The sequence below is a fragment of the Stylophora pistillata genome, chromosome 2, assembly GCF_964205215.1.
Source record: "Stylophora pistillata chromosome 2, jaStyPist1.2, whole genome shotgun sequence".
NCBI classification, from domain to species: domain Eukaryota; kingdom Metazoa; phylum Cnidaria; class Anthozoa; order Scleractinia; family Pocilloporidae; genus Stylophora; species Stylophora pistillata.
In genome coordinates, this window is record NC_142520.1 from 51,418,853 (window position 1) to 51,444,569 (window position 25,717).

The 25,717-nt window shown below is 39.2% G+C and overlaps 1 protein-coding gene across 1 annotated transcript; it reads right to left on the reverse strand.

Moving 5' to 3' along the window:
* Positions 1–16,103: 16,103 nt before the first annotated feature.
* Positions 16,104–24,154, reverse strand: LOC148740207 (uncharacterized). Its single transcript, XM_088749648.1, has 7 exons — positions 24,144–24,154; positions 23,540–23,604; positions 22,660–22,948; positions 21,391–21,724; positions 20,398–20,599; positions 19,215–19,391; positions 16,104–18,415 (listed from the first exon to the last, which is right to left on the reverse strand). The coding sequence occupies exons 1-7, from the start codon at positions 24,152–24,154 to the stop codon at positions 17,697–17,699; spliced, it is 1,797 nt and encodes a 598-aa protein (XP_088605774.1). The 3' UTR covers positions 16,104–17,696.
* Positions 24,155–25,717: the final 1,563 nt, after the last annotated feature.

Here is a 25,717-nt window from a genome sequence, read left to right on the forward strand (position 1 = left end):
AGGAAAAATCACTTGAACCATAAGCATTTAGGACTTCAGAAAAATAAATCAAAGATCCTCCGCCTTTCCGACCATCCGACCTGTCACGTCTAGCGATTTTATAGCCAGGAATATAAATATCTTCATCCTTAGTTTTGCATCGAAGATGAGTTTCGGAGATGGCCAAAACGTCCAGTTTTAAGGCGAGTGATAGTACCTTGACATCGTGAATCTTGCTCAGAAGACCATTTACATTCAAGTGGCCTATTTTAAGGCCTTTGAAAGACGACAGTTTTCCATGTAGAATTGGGTAGAGTCGATCTGAAATATCTTTAGACTTTGCGGACTAAGACCTGGTAAGCGGGCCAGGATTTAATGAGATGTCGCCAGAAATAAATAGTCGAATCTATTGGAAGCAGCTGGTAGAATTCGCATACTATTGCAGCCTTGACGAGAAGAAGCCTTTTGCATGTGGAGAGGAAACAAGATGGCGGCCACAAAACCAAGGGCGATCGAACACATTATTTGACGAATCTTTTCCGGTGGCCGTCGAAATAGCCGTATAGAAGCTAGAATCATCATAGTAATACTGTATCAAAGTTCCATCTGAACTCCAGAGATGATAAAACGCTAAAACTATAAAAATATTAGACGAGCTAAAAAGCACACGTCCAAGTGTCATGCTGTCACGCAATCAATCCTCCGCAATCAATCCTCCACAAACACCAGATTTCAGAAACCTCGAAAAACGAGGGCAAAGAAGGTACCATGTATGAAAGTGGCATTGGTCTGAACCTAAAGTCCTCTGCGACAACATTGGAGTTAAACAATTCTGAACTTTTAATCACTGATCTTCATGATATAACCGCTGCTGTCACGAAACAACAACAAGAACAGTACGAAAATGCAGTTCCGAAATACACTTCGAGACCCACAGTTCAAAAGGAAAAATTTGATGACAGTAAATTTTATCACTTTGTTTTATTTGACATCAAGACAAATTCAACGGGAAAATCAGCAGAAGTATGTCAGCTCGCTGCCGTGGATAGGTCAGGTAAACAATTATCATGCTATATTCTACCAACCAGAGACATAGATTCTCTCGCAACAAAGGTCAACAAACTTACAGTTAAAACTGTCAATGGAATCCGCCAACTTTTCAAAGGTAATCGAGTAGTAGAAGCCTTTGAGTTATCGCAATTACTTAGGCAGTTCTTAACTTTTTTGGGGGCCAGCATAGATTCAGCCTCAACACGATCCACAAAGCCCGTTTGCACAATCTTGGCCGGACACAACGCCGCCACATTTGATATTCCAATACTTCTTCGAAACGGTGGCGAAAATTTTATCGCGGAGCTCAGTTCCATCAGTTCCGTCCGGTTTGTAGACACTCTGACACTGATGAAATCACTGATCAAAAGCAAGCACTCTTCCATCTAAAAGGCAGAAGGTAAATTTCCAAATCCTGATTTGAAAAATAGCAAAAACAACGAGAATATTAACTTACGATTGATGTCACTGGCGCGCGCTTCGTGATCTTGCATAACTCTATTGAGCCACCTTAACCACGGCAATTTCAATTTGACCACGATAACTTCAAGTTAATCAAGGCAATTTCAATTTGATCACGGCAACTTCAATTTAAGCGCTTTGTTCACTTCTTTAAGTTTCCCGCCGTCCGCCATCCTCAATGCCATGTTAGTTGCGCTAGGTTCTTCAGGAATATTTGTAATTCCGCTGACTCTGTCGCGAGACAATTTTAACCAAGAGAGATCCACCAAAGCAAGAATACGTATTCTGTGGACAAATCCTAGAAGAAGTGGAATCTCACCCTTAGTGGAAAGTGCACACCTCTGAACTAAGTAGAAAATGAACATGCACACCTCTGAACTAAGTAGAAAATGTTCCTCTCGTCTCTACTTTTTGAGACAACTCAAGAGATCCGGAGTTGCACCAAGCGAACTTGTGCAATTCTATGTGACATGTATTAGGCCCGTCTTGGAATACGCAAGTCCTGTATTCCACCGTTCTCTACCAAACTACATCAGTGAAGATTTGGAACGGATCCAAAGAAGGGCACTCAGAATCATCTATCCTAACCTGTCATATTGTGTAGCACTAGAAACGGCTGGCCTACCGAAACTTCACGAGAGGAGGGAAAAAATCTCAACCAACCTGTTTGACGAGATAGTCCGTAACCCCACCCATAGACTCCACAGCCTCCTCCCCCAAAGGAAGAGTCGTAGATACGCACTGAGGCGCAAAAGTGATTTCACTCTCCCCATACGCAAAACCGAGCGCTTGAAGAATAGTTTAATTTTTAGCCATATTAAGATGTAGATAATTTTCCTTCTTTCTTAACGACGAAGTTGTAATATTTTACACGTCCTTTTTATCATCTGTACTTGTAAATATTCCGTAATTCAGCCCATGGCTGCAAGGTGTTTATAATAAAGTATCTATCTATCTATCTATCTATCTATCTATCTATCTATCTATCTATCTATCTATCTATCTGGGGGTAATGCTCGATAACAAAATGAGGTGGTCACCACACATTGAAACAATCACATCTAGAGCAAATAAGGTCCTGGGACTTATCAAACGAAACCTGTGGAATTGACCAAAGTCAGTGAAAGAAACCGTGTATATGACACTTGTGAGGCCAAAACTCCAATATGCCTGTAGCGCATGGGACCCACATTACCAGAAAGATAGAGCCGCTCTAGAAAGGGTACAGCGGAAAGCAGCCCGCTTTGTCACTGGAAATTACGATCGAACAACGAGCGTGACGGAAATGCTGCAAGACCTACATTGGGACACACTTGAAACAATGAGAAGACATGCAAGGCTCTTCACTATGTATAAGATGTGCCACGGCCTCCTAGATGGGGATTGGGGGGATTATTTGATAACAAACAAAGAAAAAAGAACTCGAGGAAGCCATGATTTTAAATTTATTGTACCGAAAGGACATAAAGACATTTTTAGATTTTCTTTTTTTCCCAGGACAATAATTGAATGGAACAAACTCCCAAAAGAAACTGTCTCCAGCCAATCCCTCCTTTTTTTTAAAAGCAAACTAACTTAAATTTATTTATCGGTAGTTTTAAATAGTTTTTAATAATTTTCAATAGTTTTTAATAGTCGTATATGTGAACGATCCTTCGCAGTAAAGCACTATTTGAGCAATAGTGAAAATCAGACCTGAAAAAAATTTCAGGCCTGTACGGGATTCGAACCACTGACCTCTGCGATACTAGTGCAGCACTCTTCATACATATGTTTCATATGTTTGTTGTTGTTTGATTTATCATCTACGGGTTTATGTCGAATTAATTTGATGGCCTGCTCCCAGTTGGCTTGTTAGCTGAATTGGTAGAGCGCTGCACTAGTATCGCAGAGGTCAGTGGTTCGCATCCCGTACAGGCCTGAAATTTTTTTCAGGTCTGATTTTCACTATTGCTCAAATAGTGCTTTACTGCGAAGGATCGTTCACATATACGTCTCATAACCGCAGTTCATACATATGTTTCATATGTTTGTTGTAGTTTTTAATAGTGTTGTATATTTAGTATAGCTTCACTTATTATTATCTTAGAGTTGGCGTGATGTCCTAAACGATTTTGCCGACATAACGAGATTTAGATTTAGCCGTGAATGAAATTGAAATTGCCGTGCTCAAAAATTGAAAATGCCGCGGTGAAAGTAAAGTTGCTGTGATCAAATTGAAATTGCCGTGGCACTTTTGGGAAACCATACGAAGGAGCATAATTGCACTTCTAATTAGTATATTTATATCGTTTATTTTTATATATATATATATATATATATATATAGATATAGCATTTTTTTTATATAAGCATTATCATTAGTTGGTTAATATGCGTATTAAATATACAAATGATTTTCTCTTTGGCCAATCAAATATCGAGTCTTAATGTTCTCAAAATTGAGGGATTGATAAGGTCCAATTTTTTAGTATGGACAGGCCTAAGGCAATCTGTTCCTTGGAAATTGCGTGTTAACATACCCAATTTTAGGGTAATTCTTGATTTGGAAAGTCTTCAATGTCAGAACTGTTATTGTTTGTTATAAAAAAAAAGTTGGAAAAGTCAAGTTAATGGGTGAAACCAAAGAAAGAATTTAACCTCGATGACAAGCAAGTTTCAGAGGCGCCATTTCTTTGGCCAGTGAGGGTTGCTAATGAATCGTATTGATGCTTCTTCCAGTTCAAAGTGTATTATTCTGTTTACTAATGACCGCCTGTGTAAAATAGGATACGTTTCTGATCCCAACTGCGCCTTCTGTAATCAGGTGATGGACGTCATATCCCATATTTTGTTCAGTTGTTCTTTTTCAAATTCTTTTTGGCATGAAGTTGATTAAGAGATTTTGTGGAAAATCAAGAGTTGCAGAAGCCTCTCTCTTACATATCGCGATATTGTTGTTGGCTCTTTTGAGGAGGACATGGTGTCGTTGTTGGCCTCGGTAAACCAAACTTCATATCAAACTCACGGGGCACAAATAGTCTCTTACTGAATTTCGTGACCACGCCCACTTCATCGGCCCACTCAAATCGAGTGCGATTTTTGGATGTTATATCATCTTGCCGACTCTCTGTACAAAAATTTAACAATGTAGCACCGAAATATTGAACTATAATATCATGGCTTTCCATTTTGTATATTTTCGTACTACAAAGTAAAGTTTTTCCCCCGTCATTTTCACCTTTTCCCGAGCGGGTCCGTCAAAATTAAGAAGGCGTTCGTGGTCAAAACAAGACCGAGCAAGGAGTCTTGGGCGATTTCTCTCTTACGCAAGCGCAAATTGAAAATGTACCGCCAAAATCAAAGAGAGGAACAAATTTCCTTTGTTTTGATATGTAAATTGTCGAACAAGGAGCAGATTGAACCTCGTAAAATTGCTAGTCAAAACAGTCACACCTTCCTCCTTTTGCTCGTTTCCTGTTTTATAAGCGTGAAAGCAGTGGAAGAAGAATCGGGTAGCTCGGAAAGCGCTTCACCATCGTTTACTTACGAGATAAACAAGTAAGATTTGCAAAGTTATTTTCCGAAAGAGTCGGAATAAATACATTTTTTTCAGGTTAGATTGCTGTTTTTACCCTAAACGTCGTCTAATAAATTTTTGTTGCAGCCTACTAATCTATACAATTTCGAAGGAAACTATTTAGATGCTTCACCGTCCCCGAAGGGGGTTCTGTCCTGGTGTACCGGTTCACAAGGGAATTATCATTGTTCTTTCTTTGTTTAGGAGTTATCGGTTAGCTATTGTGTATTGTTTGGTCTTTTGTATTGGCTCTTGTGAACCGGTAAACGAGGACAGAACCCCGAAGGGTCTCCACTCATCGAAGCGTGTACTGTAGCCAATGTAGTGAATTTTCAGTCTCTTGCTGGGTTTGTCAACCTCCGTGACTTCAATATCATACAATTTTGTATCTTTTCTCTGTGAAATGACCTTTTTAACAGGGGTGTATGCTGAGTATTCGTTGCAGGATCGCTTTGGTTCTCTTATCTCTCTCTTTGGCTTGTCCGCCATTTTGAAAATTTGCTCAGGAGGGCATCTGGGTTAGCGGCCGCGCCTGGCTGGAACCGACAAAAACAAATGTCCATCGCAGTGGGGAAACAGTTTGATATGATTTATTCTTCTATAACTTAATTGGTGAAAAATAATTGTAATTGCTGTAATTGAGGAAATAAATAAATGAATAAATGAATAAAATTTTAAAAAAAAAGCGTCCACCAAAACGCAAATGATCAGCTGGAAAAAAAAGGAATCGTTGCGCCATAGCAATTCTCGCGATATTTTCTCTGTTTCTTTCCAGAATGAGATGGGTTTGTGGTTGACGTATGAATCGTAATAAATACGGTTGATAATCAAAATTACAAATGGAAATAAAAAAATCGGTGTGAAATCACAGATGGAAAGGGCGAAGTAGAGATTGAAGATTGCGAGGTTATAATGGACGGTTGTAGCTGAATTTGTGTTGCAGAATTTATGTGGCTGAATTTGTGTGGTTCGTACTAAAAGGAAATACAGCTGAAACCAAACTAAGAAAATATCCCTGAGAAATGTAACACTAACCTTATTAAAAATGAAGCGATTATAAAGTGAACTGAAAGCGAAAAATAAACCAAAAAAGGGAAAATTTCTTTAGTGTACAATAAAGAAAGACTTACTTTGGTCTAGCTCTTATTGATAGTAGGTAACTCATTGATGGCGGATGATCTTTAAATAGAAGACAAAAATTTGGTAGTATCTACAGCAGCTGACAGCGATGAAGCATGAAATAGAATATTTAGTCCATGTGCTTGTGTGAAACTGATTGAAAGTAAGAATTCAAACCAATTGAGTAATAAGGTCTAATAATCGTTAGCTAACAAAAGAATAATTGTAAACAATAGACCGGAGCAAACATAAGAGGAAATGTACACGAGGTACGCGTTTCGAAACTAACACTCTATTACCCCTCCTCCCCCTCCTCTTCCCTCCCCCCAAAAAAAACAATTCTCCACACTTTCCCCCTCCCTCCGTGCGATAAATAATGAATACACTCTTAAGACGCAATACACTGGATTCGGAAGGAAAGCCCATGTTAAAAAATGTTTAACCAGAAAACCCTCATAGATGACAATTTCCACCTCAAAAGTAATCAATATCGCCAGCCGGTTACACCCTGATATCAGTATGCATATTCTCCATAATGTCCCGTATACATTTCCTAAGGTGCTGACTAAGAGAATTTGTTTAACAATCAAGAGCTTCGTTAGTTGATGATCATTTCCGCTATTCTCGAGACCTTAACGTTTCAGTAATTCAGAGTCAGTCTGGTTTAGGCGGCTATAGGGTTGAACTAACGCCCATTAGTGAAAACGTTTTTAAAAACTGAATATGGGACTTTCCAAGTCAGACATTTGCAATTTCGTTAGATTAAAACCATCCGGGCCTCTGTTAGTCGATCTATTTCCTGAAAACCAATGAATCTTCCTGAAAAAAAAGAACAAAAACATAAAAGACATTGAATGTTTAGAGACTTTCAACTGAACGTGCTTCAATTGACGAACGTGGGTGGTGTCCCGAGCAGAGCTTTTTCGTCTTTGGACTTAGGTGGGTTTCTTATGGCAGCATTTTGGTGGGATGTGTGAAAAGACTACTACTTTTAAAGTTCTTTCTCGGTGCGTAAAAACTACTCACCTTTTCACCTGTGTGACGTAACACAAACTACAGTTCACGTACAAGTACAACCATACTTAAAACAGTCATTCGCTATTTTGTTTTAAATTCCTGCTTAAAGGATTAATTCTGAGAACAGGATCGATTTTAATGCATCTGAAAATATGTGTTCATTTTATTTTTCTATCTAAAACCTGTTTTTCAAGTCACGTTGCCAGAATGAAATGTTCTTCTCTCTTAGTGAACAGTAAATGCCAAGCATATTTTTGATAATCTTCATTGTTTTAGCCCCTCGCCAAGACTGACCAATTCATTATTGCTCCCCGCGATATCAATTAATACAATGGCAAACAGACCAGTTATGAGACGAAAGAAAAGGGATGTTGTGCGATCAATTCCCCAATTAAACAGCAACAAACATATGAAACATATGAGTGAACTGCGGTTATGAGACGTATATAAGAACGATCCTTCGCAGTAAAGCACTATTTGAGCAATAGTGGAAATCAGACCTGAAAAAAATTTCAGGCCTGTACGGGATTCGAACCACTGACCTCTGCGATACTAGTGCAGCGCTCTACCAATTGAGCTAACAAGCCAACTGGCTCCCAGTTGCCTTGTTAGCTCAATTGGTAGAGCGCTGCACTAGTATCGCAGAGGTCAGTGGTTCGAATCCCGTACAGGCCTGAAATTTTTTTCAGGTCTGATTTCCACTATTGCTCAAATAGTGCTTTAAATTCCCCAATTCTCAGAAATAACACATGTATGGCAACCAGAAAAGAAAATCATTGTTTAAAAAATCTAAGCGGGATATGGATTAGATAAACAGAAACTTCCTCTAATATTTGTGTTTCTAAAGCAACCCCAAAAAATTAAGATATTCAGTGTGGTAGCCGGAATGTCTGTTGAAATAAACTCATTTTCTTTGACCTTTTCTTCCGGTCAGTCTAGCGGAACCGAGCTGAAGGGTGCTATATAAACATACCACCCATCTCGTATTCCTTAGGGAAATATTTACATTTAAATTGCGCGCTTTAAGAATTATAAAAATATTTACAGGAATGACATGCTAAGTTCGTGACCAACAGATCGTATTATGTTTATCCTAGCATATTCAATGTTCTATTTATTTCGAAGTTAAATAAACATTGAATATTACATGTATGAAAGATAGTTTTCTTTCGCTATTTTGTCAAAGCCTTCTTATTTAGGGTCTTGCAATCAAAGAGGTTTTAGGGTCGAAAGAAGGTTGCATTTTTATGAATGATCCAAACTCTTCTGGACTTTTCCTTAGGCTAATTCGCCTTAAAAAATGTTTTTATAAAATATTCATTGGTGTGACAGTAAAATGTGCTCATTTTCTCCTGAAAGATTAAGTATTGGAAAGCCAGTAGTAATCACGTTCCACGATTAATTATCTCAAAGGTCACTTAATGAAAATACTATACAAAAAAAAAAAAAAAAAACGCGTGAATTTCATAAAAATAATAATTCTTATCAAAGTCTCGACAAATACTGTTTTAACCTTAACTTGCCACTCAGATAACTTTTGAAACATTTTCACGCTCAAGAAACTGAAAAAAATTTATTGTCATTATATTACAATATTCTTTCAAACCTTATCAGTTGTTCTCAAGTATATTTGCATCAGTAGAGAATTAAACTTGAATAATTACATGCTTGCCAATGTTCCGATCATTTACTGAAGTATATTGATGCCACTTGAAGTATTACTGGTACTTCAGCAAATTGATTGCTTTAGCGGTTAATAACGCCGTAAGCCAAACGTTTCTGACTTCTGTAGACCAGAATCTCAACATTCTAATACTGCCTTCAACCTGGGAAATCTTAATGCAGTTCGAGCTCTGGACCGTCAGAGTCGTTACATTGGACATCATTACGATCTCGGAGAACACCAACACATCGTCCCTTTTCTCATAACAGTATAGTTTATCTTCAAACAGTACAAAGCGCCTCTTATGCCAACTTGGCCTTCTCCTGAAGACAGCGCACTCTTTCAGCCGGCATAAATCTCCATCCTGAGACGATACCAAACTACTGAAGTTGTTGTTTAACAAACGATATGATGGAGGCGAGTACGGAAGGTGGCTCTTTCCTTTTGATAGTTTTCTCTTCTGCTTCGGCAAAGGCTCATTCCAGAATTTCGGTTTTACCTGCCCCAGGCAGGTTTCACTGCGTGACTTGTAAAGCTTCTCCATAACTGGACAATAATTAAAATTTTGCGAGTGAGGCGCTATGTCGAGATATTTTACCTTCTAACATTACAAACCATGTCGACACAAATGAACAGAAAGAAGCACAGAAACTTAAATTTATAAACGAACCCAACCGGCTTCAATCTGTCTCTCGAGGAATTAGCCGGCGGAAACCCCTTACGCACGTACTTAAAAATCCAGACACTTTCTGCCTCTTTTTGCCACCACGTCACGCGTGTCACGTGTTTCTGCGTGGTTCTAGAATTCTCGACCGTCATAGTCGTATATTGTTAAAGTTAATCTGACCCTCAGTCAACATGAATATAATTACTCATAATTGTAGAGATTCTTGACCAAATCTGATGTTTAGAACCTTGTATAACTCCAGCATCGATTTTTTCAGAGAACTGAGTCGTCGTAATTGTTACTGGCCGTCAAGTTCCCAGAAAATTTCTTCGTTAATCGGGGGGAGTATAATATAATTTTTTGGTCAGTGTGATTTGGTGAACTCACATAACGCTCCACCAATTTGTTTTCCCACTCACGTACGCTTGTGGATTTTAAAAGGTAAACAGATTATCTTTCGAACCATCCGTCATAACTCGGTGTCACGCAACTTTGAACGTGCTCCGGAAAATAAATAATTTTAATTGTAAATCAGTGTTACGCCACACACTAAGCGACGCGTGCTTTTATACACTCGAATTTAAAACCCTTTTTTCCTCAGTAATCTATACCTGCCTATGGCCACAAATAACAACCAGAAAGAAATCATTTTGTACGGAATTCCTACGCCATCGAAAACTGTCCCTTGTCAAGCCTCGTTTAGTTATCACCATCACCCTTAGCTGGGTGTCTCGAAAACTCAGACCTCGAAAACTTAGACCTTAGACCCGAAAAACTCAGACCCTCTGGGTGTCTTGAAAGCTCAGACCTCGAAAACTTAGACCTTAGACCCGAAAAACTCAGACCCTCTGGGTGTCTCGAAAACTCAGACCTCGAAAACTTAGGCTTAGACCCGAAAAACTCAGACCCTCTGGGTATCTCGAAAACTCAGACCCGAAAAACTCAGACCCTCTGGGTGCCTCGAAAACTCAGACCCACTGTTCGTCGATACAGTGGCATTACGTGCACTGATCATGAAAATTATCCGCCGAGAAAAGAAAAAACCGCTTGCAATGTTAGATACGTGCAACGATCATGAAAATTACACTCAACATTCGTATAGATTTTTCTTTTCGTTATCGTATAAGCCAAGTTTATATCCACAACGTGTCACGGTGTCATTTGAGGCTTTCCGTGTCGCCTGATACCGCCGAGTCATATTTTGACTAAGTGGATAATCATCTAATAGAAATGGTCTTCGCAGGCGAACTTCAGAGATCCGATTCCTTTTCGGGAACAGAGCTCAAGGATTCATTAAAACTTGAAAAGATATTTCCGGACCTGTGCCTCGGTAGTTTATCTGGTAGTAGCACCCAACTGGTATCAGGGAGGAGTTCGATTCTACTGATAAACCCTGAGAACACCTGAATACTATTCTGTAATTACAATTCATTGTAGCTCACTCCTCATTTCGTTACTTGTAAACACCAGTTAAAGAACGTACGTAATTGGCTATACAGCCAAAATTCGCAAAGTTGTTCAGAATTTCCTTGACACACCGTATTTCCACGAATAATAATAATAATAATAATTTTATTTATATAGCGCTAAAATCCAATAATTGTCCAAAGCGCTACCTAATTACAATATAAAATATAAAAATATATAATATAAAATATCTACAATATACAATATAATTCAAATATAGCCTAAGTTATCTACTATATAAATCAAAAACATCTCAAAACAAAACGAATCTCATAACCTATATGCTAACTTAAATAAAAAAGTTTTAAGGGATTGCTTAAAAGTTGCCACTGAAGCACATTTCCTAATCTCTAGAGGTAAATCGTTCCACAATTTAGGTCCTGCAATAGAGAAAGCTCTGTCTCCATATGTTTTCAATCTGCTTCTTGGAACCACTAAATATTCTTTACATGAAGAACGCAATGACCTAGAGTATGTTTTAAAATTCAAAAGGTCAGAAATATAGGAAGGTGCAAGGCCATGAAGGGCCTTGTATACCAATAAAAGGACTTTAAAAGTTATTCTAAACTCAACTGGTAACCAATGAAGATTAATTAAAATAGGAGATATATGAACATGCCTCGGTGTCAATGTGACAACACCAGCTGCAGCATTCTGAACTGCCTGTAGTCTAGCTAACAGATACTTAGGAAGGCCATGTAATAAGGAATTACAGTGATCAATTTTCGAACTAATAAATGCATGGACTAAGATTTTACATGTATCTTGGCTTAAGTACTTGCGGATTTTAGCAATATTTCTCAAATGATAGAATGATGATTTACAAATGTTCTTAATGTGCTCCTCAAAACTAAATATGCTATCAAACTGAACCCCTAAATTACGAACAGAGTCACGAGGTGCAATGCACTCAGAACCAACAGTAATGTGACCGATGTCAGGCATGGGATGGTATCTGGAACTGATGACTACAAGGTCCGTTTTGTCCTGGTTTAGTTTAAGATAGTTTCTTATCATCCATTCATCAATGTCCCTCACACAGCATTCCACTCTCAACTTCACTTGTTGGATGTCATTCAAGCTGGTAGATTTAAATGTAATATATAATTGGGTGTCGTCAGCATATAGATGGTATGATAGTCCATGATCATTTATTATGTCCGCAATAGGTGATGTGTATAACAAATACAACAAAGGGCCCAGAACTGATCCCTGAGGGACACCACACTTCAATGCACGTTGTGAAGAATGACTATTCCCAACTTTAACAAACAGCTTACGTGAAGACAGGTATGATTTCAGCCACTTAAGCACAGTTCCTTGAAAACCAAAACAAGTAGACAGCCTTGTCACTAGAAGAGTATGGTCCACCGAATCAAACGCCGCCGACAGATCCAAAAGTACCAGTATGACCGACTCATTACGATCTAAAGCACAAAGAATGTCATTTTGAACCCTCAGTAGAGCCGTTTCAGTGGAGTGAAATGACTTGTATGCGGATTGAAACGTTTCCGAAAGACCATTAGATGTAATATAGTCTGTAAGCTGGACACATACCGCTTTTTCCACAAGCTTAGACACAAACTTCAAATTAGAAATAGGTCGAAAACTTTCATATTTAGTGAAATCAGCATTATGTTTCTTTAAAGTCCGTGTCATAGCTGCAATCTTCAAGACATCAGGCATAACTCCAGTAGATAAAGATGTATTCACTATGTTAGTCAACACAGGAGTTAGTAAATTGAAACATTCCTTCATTACCACTGCAGGCAGAGGATCAAGTACACAGGATTTATTAATAGATCTCAATGCAAGTCCCTTGATGTCTTCGTAACTGACATTAATAAAGTCTGAAAACACAGAGTTGCATTCCACGTAGTTACCAAGAGTCATTTCATTAGCATCATTACCTTGCGCAGAATTCTTCTCTATTAGTGTGGCATGGATACGATCAATCTTGTCAATGAAATAATCAGCGAAAGAATTAGCTAGTGCATCGCTACAAGATGATGGATACCGTGCAGTTGATTGCTTTTGTAGTAGTTTTGATGCTGTATTAAACAAAACCCGTTGATCAATTGAGTTTTCAGTAATGATGGTAGTGTAGTAAGAGGATTTCAACGACTTGATCAAATTATTCACAACGCAGCACTGACGATTATATTCTTGTCGATCAGCCTGCAGCCTGGTTCTTCGCCATTTTCTTTCAAGGCGTCGTTGCTTACGCTTCTCTACAGATACCTCATTAGTGTACCACGGAGCAGCAGGCCTAATAGTAACAACTCGGCGCTTGACAGGAGCATGCTTGTCCATTATTGATCTTAATAAGGTGTCATACTGTTGAACTAGATGATCGAGATCGCTGGATGGGTCGATGACGAGAGGGCAGTCAGCAACATCACTAAGAAACGACTCCATGTCAAGAGACCGAAGCTTCCGATAGAAGATAACTTCCTTCCTAAACTGGGGCTTTCTTATGGAGACATCACACATTACCGCCAAATGATCAGAGATGTTAGGATCATAGACTTTGATATTATTGAGCATGTTATCATCAGACCTATTTATAAGTAAGTCAAGAGTATGGCCATTGCGATGAGTCCCAGCACAGACACGTTGTTTAAGGTCAAAAGATTCCAAGATGTCAGTAAAACGTTTGGCATTTACATCATCTTGACAATCCATATGAAAGTTAAAGTCACCAGTAATTAGGACTCGACCAGAAGACTCCACAGTTACAGATTCAAGTAGATGTGAGAATTCCTCAAAAAATCGATTGAAAGAGGAATTATCAGGTGGACGATAGATGACTAAGATCCTGACACTATATAGGCTCCGAAGACGAACATCCATGATTTCAAATGTATCATAATCAACTGTTAATGAAGTGTTGATGTTCAGCACATCCTTAAATAAGATACCGACACCGCCTCCTCTTCCTTGTTTCCTGGGAACATGTAGGAATCTATAACCTGTTGGACACAGTGTTCCAATCTCAACATCATCCATATTGTGTGGTCTCAGCCAGGTCTCAGTGAAAGCTAGTATATCTACATCAAAATCCACCACAAAATCTTTAACCTCCATTGTCTTATTACGCACGGAGCGTGTGTTCAGTAGAGAAAAATTTAAGCAATGCGATAAACCATTTTCACTGTATGGAATTTGCGCAGAATTTTGTGAAGAGACTTCAGGCCCAGGATGCGGATGTACGTCACCACTAACCAATAGAGATATTACTACGGAGTTAAAAGAGGCCGTAGTATTACTGCAATAAAATATTCTGCTTTTAAACCATTTTCTCTTCCGAGTCCTTAATAACAAACCTTTGTTCGGACTCATAAAGAAAAACATCCCATGGGAGGGGAATGCAAATAAGCTTCTCTGCCAGCGAGTAATCCGAGCATGACTCATAAAGAAAACCATCCCATGGGAGGAAAATGCAAATGAGCTTCTCTGCCAACGAGTAATCCAAGCGTAACATATTCCCGGTGAAGTTGGTTCAACAACTCTTTGGAACTGGTTTTCGAAGCTGTCAAACTCAGAGGTGACTTGAAAATCCCCGCCAACACATCTCAGTAGGATTATCAACCACAAGGACCAATTTAGAAAACGAATGGCCATCTTTAAGCGCATAAAAAAGTAGATAACACCAGAGCTTGTGAGGACACGTCCGCACCGCACCGCACTGACCGCAAGTTATAGAATAAGTGCTCAGTCGCGCATTTAAGCTTCGACTAAAAGGAGGGGCGGTAGTTGAAAGGAAGGCGCCAAGAGATTTATAGATAAAGTCTGTTTACGAGCCAGTGGCCCACCAGGGCGGCGCTTAACTCCGGTTTCTGTAGCATGAAGCGGCTAGGAGTATTTCTATTCCCCCCTAGATGGGATGCTAGTCCATTACAAGGTTACCCCCAGCATTAGAGATGAGATAGAGATAGACAGTTTATTTGAAAAACATTGCCACCGAAGGATGAATTACGTATTAATTTACAAATTTAAGAAATATTTAAAAATGGTAACATACTTTTAAAATATTAAAAATTAGGTAACATAGAGTCAACTTATACAAAGCGTGCGTAAATGATGAAAGATAAAACTATGATGGCACCTGTTCGTACGAACGAGAGGTAAATTAAAAGCGCGCTTTTTCCTTAAGTCCACCCTGGATACATTCCTGAGCGGCACGAGCTTATGCAGCTTGTGATTTGGTGCAAGAACGTTAGAAAAGAGCTTGTTGGCAATATTCTCGCGCCGCTCATGCAGCGAGATAAGCCCAGTGCACGCTAGCGCCTCGTCATATTTTTTATCAGGGAAAATTATACGTGATGCGCGCTTCTGGCATTACGTATAATTATCGCCGGTTCCCATTTATACACCTGGGTGAAGAGAGGCACTGTAAGAGTAAAGTGTTTTGCCTAAGAACATAACACAATGTCCCTCGCCGGGGCTCGAACCCGGACCACACTCGATCCGGAGTCGAGCGCATCAACCATGAGGCCACACAATTGAGATTTTCATGAGGGGCCTTCACAAAATGATTGAGGAAGTGCTTCTCTGCTTATTAAGAAATTACTAACCTCAACTGAACGCGCTGTAGTTAAAGCTTAAAAAGAGTTATCAATAGATTTGTAATAGTGAACAGATTTTCCCATCCTCGGAGGCCCAATGGCTGTCAGTCGCTCAGGCTAACTAGAAATCAACTGACAGCCCCTGGCTCCTCGAGCATGAGGTTTTCCTTCTATTGCTACCATTCAAGAAAGTGGTGAAATAGGCGGGGGGGGGGGCGCTAATTCGAGGGATGCACTTGTTTGACATTAGGGACTTTAAGCAAACAACGAATGCTACGGCAACGAGAACTTGACGTGGAAAAACAATAAATCTAATTGGCAGAACAATAGCCCAGCACGTGTGTTTTAAAACTTTGTACATTTCTTAGCCGTCCTTTGCAAAACAACAACATAAAATCACCAAAATTTGCGTCGTTCTGCGAAGCGAAACCGCGGCGGCAAATTATTTTAATTTACATTTGGAACTCAACGCTACTTTTATGCGTTATGTTGAGTTCGAGGTCTGGCGCCCTATGAGACGGTAAACACATGCAGCCATTTTCGAAACTCTAACTAAAAGTAGAAACTCATCTTTTAATCGATGTCTTCCATGGCGTTGCCGTCCTGACTGCTTAAAGTCTCTTTTATGGCCTGGGGGAAGAGTTCTCATTTTAGGGAGCGCGCTTATCAAAGCTTGGGATCTTATTCCGGGAAATACGTTATGTTGACTCAAAGGCTCGTTACACTTTGTTTTCTTTTTTTCAGAGGGAGTATAAAGCATACTGTCAGCGTTATGTTAAAAGCAATCAGACAAAAGTTTGGTTCAATATAACCTTTCCTGATTGTCAACTACCCAGAGAATTTCTTCGTGAGGGAAGTTAAATAACTTGACGGTCAGCGTAATTTGATGAACACACATACTACACTTTGCTACTTTGCTAGTTCAGTTCTAATCAAATTTTTTTCATGTGCGGTAACAATGCGGGCAGTCCCGAGCGGGGAAGATAGACCCATCTTACCCGCTCGGGACTACCCGCATTGATCCCGCCTTTGCAAAAACTTGAATTACAATTATGTTTGATGGAAACCCAAAAAGCGGCAGAAGATAGTCAAAACAAAGAAAATAGAAACCATTCTCGTGACTGTTGTGCTACAAACACAGTTGTCTTTCTTTCCCGACTCTCGAACTTAAAAGGTCATTCTTAATTCTTGATATAGCGAGATCTTTTTGCAATATAATAAATCCTCTAGTAACCAAGGTTGTTCGGTCAAGATGGCTGGATATTAGCCTCAAGAAGTAGAATCATTTATCATGCCTAAAAAATTAGAGGTCTAGTAGTTATAACTATCCAAGGCACAATAATAACTTTTGTAATTACTGTGCCTTTTATGGACCGCAACGATTTTGTACGTACAAGCTATTTCAAAGTTTATCGGTCGTAAACCTGAAACCCGGCAGGAGCTCGGGCAAGCTAGAAAAAAATTAACGTCCTCCCTTGCTAAGAAGGAAGTTTACCGCTTCAGTTTTTCTCTGTTCCTGTGCTAGTTGTAACGCTGTGAGACCATTGTCATCTTTTGAATTTACATCAACACCAAATGACAGGACTGTATCAATCAAGGTTACACTACCATGGTATGAAGCGAAGTGCAATACATTTCTTCCAGCGAAGCCCTTCGCAAAGGCATCTGCTCCCCTTTTTAAAAGGAAATGCGCGGCCGCAATCTTGCCAAAACTAGCAGCAATAAGTAAAGGTGTGACATTAAAAGAGTCTTTTGAATTCACATCAATACCACGTGACAGGAATATCTCGATTGTGTCGATTTGACCATCTTCCGCAGCTGAATGCAGTAGATTTCTTCCGTATCGATCTTTTTCCAAGGGATCTGCTCCTTTAGCTAAAAGAAAAGAAACAGCATCAGATTTGCCACCTAACGAAGCAACTGCTAATGGTGTACTGCCATAAATGTTTCTTGAATCCACGTCCAAACCATGTGATAGTATTGTCTTGATGATGGCGAGATTACCACCACTTGAAGCGGAGTGTAGTAAACTATCTTCTGTGACGGTTTTCAAAAAGGGATCGGCTTTCTTGTCTAAAAGACAATTAACAGCTTCCATCTTGCAATTTATGGCAGCGATCGCTAACGGAGTCGTATCGTGACCATCTTAAGAATCGACGGGTAGACCATGCGATATCAATAGCTCGATGATGGCGACATTACCACTTTGTACAGCAGAGTGCAGAGAGTTTCCACCTCCTAGGCCTTTCAAGAAAGGATTTGCTCCTTTTTCTAGAAGATGATCAACAATTTCGCCCTTTCCAGACCTAAAAGCTAATATTAAAGGTGTGTCCCCATATCTGTCTTTTGAATCGATGTCAAGTCCGCGAGACAACAGAGTTTCGATGACGGCGACTGTACCACCCTGTGAAGCTGCATGCAGTGCATTCATTTGTGAAGTATCTCTGATGAATGGATTTGCTCCATTCTCTAAAAGACAACACGCGGCATTACTCTTCCCCTGACAACAAGAGAGAATCAACGGTGTCTTTCCATCACTACTTTTCTGATTGATGTTTAGACCACTTGACAGTAGTGTCTCAATGATGTTGACATGACCACGAACGGAAGCTAAGTGCAGTGCATTTACTCCATTCTGATCGGTCAAGGAGGGATCTGCTCCTTTACCCAAAAGATAATGAACTGTTCTGTTCTTGCCAGCTATGGTAGCGATCATTAACAACGTGTAATCTTCATTATTTCTCGAATTAATGTCTAGGTTGTGTGAAAGCGAGGCTCCAATGATGTCGATGTTGTCAGTCTTAATTGCATTGATAAGTGTCATCCACTCATCAGAATTAATTGAGTGTTGAGTTTCTCTCTTACCTGAAAATAAACAAAACGATTTTGATAGAAAGGGGTCAGTATAAGTTATGAAGGAGTAAATGAGATTTAAATTGATAAAGTGCTTTGTTTGGAGGCTAAGCTGAATTGTAAAGCTTCATTGACCGCGACGTTGATATCTCAAAAAAAATTATGTCTGGTCCCAGAAATCAGAGCATTTTATAAAACTGTATATACTTACTCTTTTTGGTTTGTCTTGTTGTAGATAAGCTCATAGTTTGAATGATCGATCACCATTGCATTATCAAACTTGAGAGGAAAAAGTTTGGAACGTAAGGAACATCCCTTTGATTTGCTGATGTGAGATTCTAGTTTTTACGCTTTTCGGTTCTTGTTGTTGTTGTTGTTGTTGTTCTTTTCGGTCATTGTTTTATTTTTCCTGTTAGATATCTCTATGTTCGCCAGCCATAACAATGCTTATCATAGCCTCTCTGAGCTGGAAATTCGTTGTCTTCCAGGCTCGTTCATAATCAGTGTAGATAAATAGAGTAGTGAATGTAAAAGATTATGAAAATAGTTAATATCTCTAGATCAACCAATATTTTGGCAAATATTTAAAACTGCGTTTTCCTCATCTAATAACTTTACGTGTCTGTATGAATGAACAGTGGAGCTCGCTGCTGATTCGTTGATATCTAAAACACGCCAGGTTTAAACGATTTCAAAAGAAAACGATCAAAGAAAAAGCAACAGTGGCCGGGGAAAATATGTCTCTAATCTGCGTTTTAATGACTGAGGATCTTTTTCGGGCAAAACAATAGAGTCATCAGCTGGTACTTACCCTTCAAATCCTCTTCAAGTTCAGAAGGTCCTGCTTGTGCTCCCAGACCGCTGTCACTAGTGCCTGTGGTTAAACTTTGTGTCTCTTGAGGCAAATTGTCAACATAAGCCTTGATGTATTGCAGTTTTTCTTCGGCATAATCCTTACTTATAGGCCATTCGTAGTCGATGCGATGAGCTGAGGGAACATAAACAGCACATTGAAACATATTGTTTTTTTTATCTAATGGGTTGCTCGGGTAAGCACCCAGTGGTATGACAGGTAAGATTAGCAGGTCAATTCCAGGAGAAAGAAAGGGAGATGCTACTGATGATAACCCGTAAAGATCCAGGGAAAGTGTTGTATCGTATAAGACATTCCCCTTTTAACTAATGGCTGCCTGTTTAACCTGTTCGCACCGAGTCAATTTAGCGACTCAGCGAATGGGCCACAGTTTTCTAAAAACAAAACAAAAAATTGGGAAATAGGCGTGAAAGTAGCCCACTTTTAATATTTTTGGATGCAGGCCAGAGAAAATGGGCCAATACACGATGTCTAGGCTAAAATGGGAACTTTCCTTTCCCTATTTAAAAAAAAAAGGAACCAAACAAGTATTTTCGTCCTTAAACGTGATTCCAACGAGATGTTTTATGCATATATGGGTCCGTAAAATCACAGACGATTAAAGATTTTTCAGAAATTGTTATAACATTTATACATCTTCGAGAAGAAAGACATCTTTTTCCTTCCAAATGGTACTCCTAAACTTCAAATGTGGTTGAATCTAACTTTTGCAACTTGGGGATATATTTGATATCTGTTAGATTCTAAGATCTTGTGGTGATCAATTTCTTACAAAAAAACGCCTTTATGACATCCTATTAACTCTTTGAATCAACAGAATTACACCAAACTTTTATCGGATACGAAGGGATGTTGGGAATTTTCAATTTTAATTGCACATCATCTTCAAGTTGAAACATCTGAGAAAACCCAAAAGGGAGATAACCATATATCCACGCTCCTAACTCTCCCCCCCCCCCCCCCCCCCACAACTTTAGAGGGTGTCACGTAAGTTCCCAGGTCTCCTGTCGCAATCTTAATCAATGAAAACTTCCACCGTCTCAATTTTTATACTGGTTCCCTTCAAAACGAAAAGCGTGAGTCACCGCAAAAATGAATGTATTAAACATCATTTAGTTACCTTGCTCCCCCGGAAGTATTCCCGAAGCCATGCATGTCTCGAAGAACTCATGCGGAGGTCTAGTCAATTGTTTCTCCTGATTCTTGATTTTTTCCTTTAGAAGTTCGACATCGTTCTCCAGTCGCCTCAGTTTTGTCGGCGATGCATCATCTTCGTTCGCCGTCAATAATAACTCGGAGTCAGAATATCTGCGCTTTCTTCCCTGCGTTTGTTTCGGATAAACAAACAAACTGCAACATGGTCATCGTTTTGGGTTGCAGTTGCCTCGGAAAGACTTAATTCTGGACAAATTAGCACAAATATCATCAGTTTACATCGCTATAAACCAGAGGTTAAAAAAATTATACGCTGACAGTATCTATGGATTATGGAGGCAGTGTGGCTGAGTGGCTAGTGGAGTGATTATGGAGGCAGTGTGGTTGAGTGGTTAGTGGAGTGATTATGGAGGCAGTGTGGCTGAGTGGTTAGAGTGTCGGACTTGTAATCCGCTGCTCCCGGGCTCAAGTCCCACCCTGACCACTGGATTTGTTTCACGGTAGCCCCGAGTTCAGATCCTTGGCCACGCTTGTAAATAGCCAACTGGTTTGCCTCCGGCCGGTTGGGGTTCTTAATCATGTTCTTAACGATGTTATGTTCAATTTAGACCATTTGTTTCATGTGTTTGCGAGGACCACAATGGAAACTACTGGTTCACCAGTAATTGTGTAATCCTATAAAGACTTTTTTTTTTTTATCTCCCAGAGATAAATATTTTAAGAAGGGAAAAAAAAACTACTTTTATTCATTGAGTCTTAAATATGTCTTTAAAATGTCCTTAGGTGATGACTTCCAAATAAGTTTAGAGTCAAAAACTCTTATTGGGAAATAAGTGAAATGTGTGTTGTGATGTCTTTAGGTACCTCACACAAACTTGATCATGGTAAGCTAAATTTCATGTAGCATCTGCGGAAAAGATTGAGCTTAGTTACCTTTGGTTTCATTATTTAGATCAACGCAGGCTATGTCGTACTCTTCTTTCTCAATAGTCACTGTTAGTTCAACATTCTCCTCAGCATCAACAAGATGCTTAACTTCGTCAGTCATCAAGAAGTCGTGCAGGCGTGCCTTGAGAGTGCCGTCCTGGTACATATTCCACAAAGTGGTGAGCCCCTTTATACTGTTTGCCTGAACTGTGAAGTACACACACCCTTCACCCACATTGACTAGTTCTGTATCAGCGGGAAGAACTCGTTCGTTGAAGCTTCTAATAAATTGACTCATAGATTCCCAGTTGGCCAAGATATCAGCAAAACGGAAGAACTTTTTACCAACGCTGTCTTTAAGCTCACTGGTGAAAATGAAAATAATAAAGTAAATAAAATGTAAGGGTGGTCTTCAAAAACATTTTCCCACCTTGCATCAATCAACTGTTAAATCGATGTGGACCGTTCAAAGGCTATAATTCATGAAAAAACCAAAACCTACTATCGTACGCATGCTCGACGATTCGCCTCTTCAAACAATTTGCAGACATACACTATCAGCACTGTGGCTTTATAAAGAGGATGACTGAAAGTCAGTATAATAATTTTACACTGAAAATATGCCTTACCCCTATTGGTCAATAATTTTTTTTTTATCCTTTAAATCATAAAATTGGCCTTTCATTGGAGACGGATGTTTTTCGTCGTGTCTCTGCAATCGAGATTGCGTTACCTGTGACAGAGCTGAATAGCGTATGCGCACGCGGTACGTTTTGGCGCGGAAAATCGGAGTTTGAGTCGTTCGCATGCCGGATCGTCAAGTATGATAGTAATTCGACTTTGTAGAAATTTTACAGAATGGTTTGGTGAAGGTCTTAGTTTTCGTAATTACTAAAACTAAGAGGGGTCTTAGTTTTCGAAACTACGAAAACTAAGACCCCTAAATTTACCATTAAATTTGACCTAAAAAACACGGTGGAAAGGATCGGACAGGGGATAATTTGACAGATTAGAGATATTTTGGTTACAATTTAACTAACGGCGTAGCTTTAAATATCATCGTGCTTAAATAAAGATTATGTATGTATGTATGCGTAATTTCGTTCAGTCTGTTATATATTAAGAGATTTTACGAGTTAACTAACGGCGTAATTTCGTTCGGTCGGTGTTTATATATTGAGAGATTCAGTACGCTGTTAACTCATCTCTACTGCTTTCTTTTTCCCTCCTTCCACTAATTTCTTCTCTTCATCCCTCTGCCCTTTTTTTTATCTCAGACTCCCTTTCCATTACCACCAACTCCTCCAACAGCTTTTCAACTTCAGTCATTTCTTCATCCCCACCACCACTCTCGCTCTCTACCTCCCTCACTCTTAAGCGCCACTTTTCGGCCAGAATATTATACCGGTCTTTGACTGACCGTGAAATGACGGGCATACCCTCTGCCACAAGGTCTGATGCAACAGCCTGCCATAGTGCTCCTCTCTCTCTGCTTCCCGCTTTATTGTTGACAAAAACCCCTTCAGCTGCCACAGCTCGCAAGAGTTTCATATCTCTTTCTTTAGTCCACACCGTGATTGATCTGATAACTGACAATCATAAACAAAAGATTCTTAGAAAAGTGGGCATATAAAAAAAACCTACTGTCTTAAGCTGGTATAAAGTTACTTGAACATAAAATAAGCTAAAATGCCAAAATATTTGGCGATGTTACTCCTCTAATCTAAATATTGTGTCATCCAGAAAAACACATGGCTAATTAACAATTATTTCACGAGCGCGTGTTGGATATGAGATGATAGATAGCCAACTCGGTGCTACGCGCCTCGTTGGCTATAATCATCTCATATCCAACAAACGCGAGGGGGATAATTGTTTTATTAAAAACGCCCCCAAGAAATTATTATTTTGCAAGAAGAAACTGGATTTTTTTAGTTCCCTTTTGATTTTAAGCTGAAGCGTACGCTTACCATATTTGTAGATTATGGTATATTGGCTCATATACCATAATGGCTAAGCCGATAAAAAGTCTTTAATTGCATTATCCAATGATCCAGTTTTTAATAATTTGCATTATTTTACATTTTCCTTTTCTATCTAGATGCATATTTTTTCGAGTTCGAAATTGCTTGCTAAAAATGTTTACACTTATTTACGAAAAGATTAAATTTCATTCTCACTTTTCTTTTGGGCCAGAGCTTTCTGTACTGCTTGCATCCATCGCGGAAACAACGACAACAACACACTGAAAAAAATTTGCATCAATTTCAATAAATGAACTGATCAACTTGCTCATGCTGTTTACTAAAATCATATTAGATTTCGCAAGTTTATCTTTCTAAGAGTTGTCAGCGTACCTTAAAAATAAGAAACTGTGTCAGAGACGAACCCACAAAATCGAGAGAAAAAAAACAACAACTGAAATGCGTGACGCTAAGTTTTGATTGTTAATCAATTAATAAATTTCCCTCACAGCTGTAAGAAGAAATAGGCCCATGTAGGAGAGCAATTGGACAAAACGCCGTATAAACATTACAGTGAGAAACACCTAGCCTGGAAACTTTTATTTGTATAATTCTAAGAGATTCTCTTACCTCTTCAACCGGTTTTATGAATACAAATTTCAGACGTTCCGATCAGGACGGGAAAACCATCGAAATGCCGTCCTAAATATGTTGCGAGACCGGTAACGCCATCACCGGAAGTCGTGCGAGACTCGTGTCCAGACTATTGCGCGCGCTCTCCGTTCTGAAATGACGTTCCCGTCCTCTTGCTAAATCTCACCAGAGAGCCATTTTGTCTGCGCATGCACGAGCAGAACTAGTTTGTCCCGTTCTGCGCCATTTGTAGAGTTTTCGACGCGTTTCTGCGAGGTTTCACTGGACGATCGACACCTTTTTGTAATATTTTGTGAAAATGGATGAAGGATTGTGACAAGGTCGCCAATATTTCTAACTCTGTGGATACTCATGGTGTTTGCTGGCCCTTCGGTTGAGGATATTTTAATGATCAAAGTGCGAACAAAACGCGAAAAAAGCCCGAAAACTTGAAGTTTGAGATTTGAGTTACTGAAGATCAATATGTACACATGAGACAACAAACCTTGAAGGTTAGTCTTAAGATGTTGATGTTTTATTTTTGTGAATCACAAAGTTGTCTGTGGAGACGATCGTGAGATATTTGATCCGAGGAAAGATAGAAATTTAGAGTTTGATATTATTTTACTTCAACTTCGAAGTAAAATTGCGTTAAGTTTGAGGTGGCCCCCAAGCATCAAATCACTTTAAATAAGATCGTCTTTTCCTTCTCCTTACAGTCATATAGGACACAAGACTTTAAAAAATGTTCCAGCTTCAGGATTAAGTTGCTCTAACTACAACACTCGGCGAATTATTTTTCGGGAGGTTTTGGTGGATTTTTCAAGTCATGACCCAAAACCGTCTTTGGCCTTTTTGCTCTCTAAGTCTGTTGAATATGGTGGGTAGGCATGTGTCTTAACAACGGTTATGGTCTTACCTCAATCAACTACGGTTTTGGCTTATTTTTTTTACTGTGTTTTGGAGGTAATTTTTGTTATTGACTTTCGAGCTTCGTGTGCTAACTAGAGGAAAAACTTCGGTAAAACTTATTTATCAATTGGCCCCCAAATCCCTTTCTGTTGTCAGTTCATTGTTTATTTATCTAGCTTTCGGTCTAACTAGTCCATTAACCTCAAAAAAATGCGTGGGCCTTGTCTCATGAGTAAAACTGGTGCCCTTTTCTTCATGTTCATGTGTTATTCGAAACGAATGGCGTCAGCTGTATTCTGTCCTGTTCATTTCTGTTTGAAGTGGATAACTGCTGCTACATGCCTGTGTGGGTTTCCCATGAAAAAAGTCAAGCAGGAAAATGCATTGGAAAACAATAGTAGAGCGAGTTCTTGAGACAACTTTTCTTGTCATTTTTCCCTCTATAACTTAGACGGAAGCACCCAAGTCTTAATGTGGTTGTGTGGTGTGAAAGGAAGTCACATTGCTTGATTTTCCAAATGCAAAAGCGTGTACAATCGAGTTCAATTCCTTTGAGTGTTTTAGAGCTTAAACTGCTAGTGCAATGTATTTGCAAAAAGTAAAAGTTCACAGAAGTTTAGGTTTTGGTTGAAAAGTTTTTTAACAAATCACAACTGAAACAATTATTTTCCCAATAAAAAATATAATTGACTTCATCCATCCTTACAGCTCAAAAACATCACATACACCTTTTACAACCTATTAAGTTAGGAGAGTTATCTGACAATTTCATAAGAACCTGCACAGCTGATAGTATCACTGACGACAAAACCCAAACTTTTTCCCAAGGCTTGTATCCCCTGGAAACAC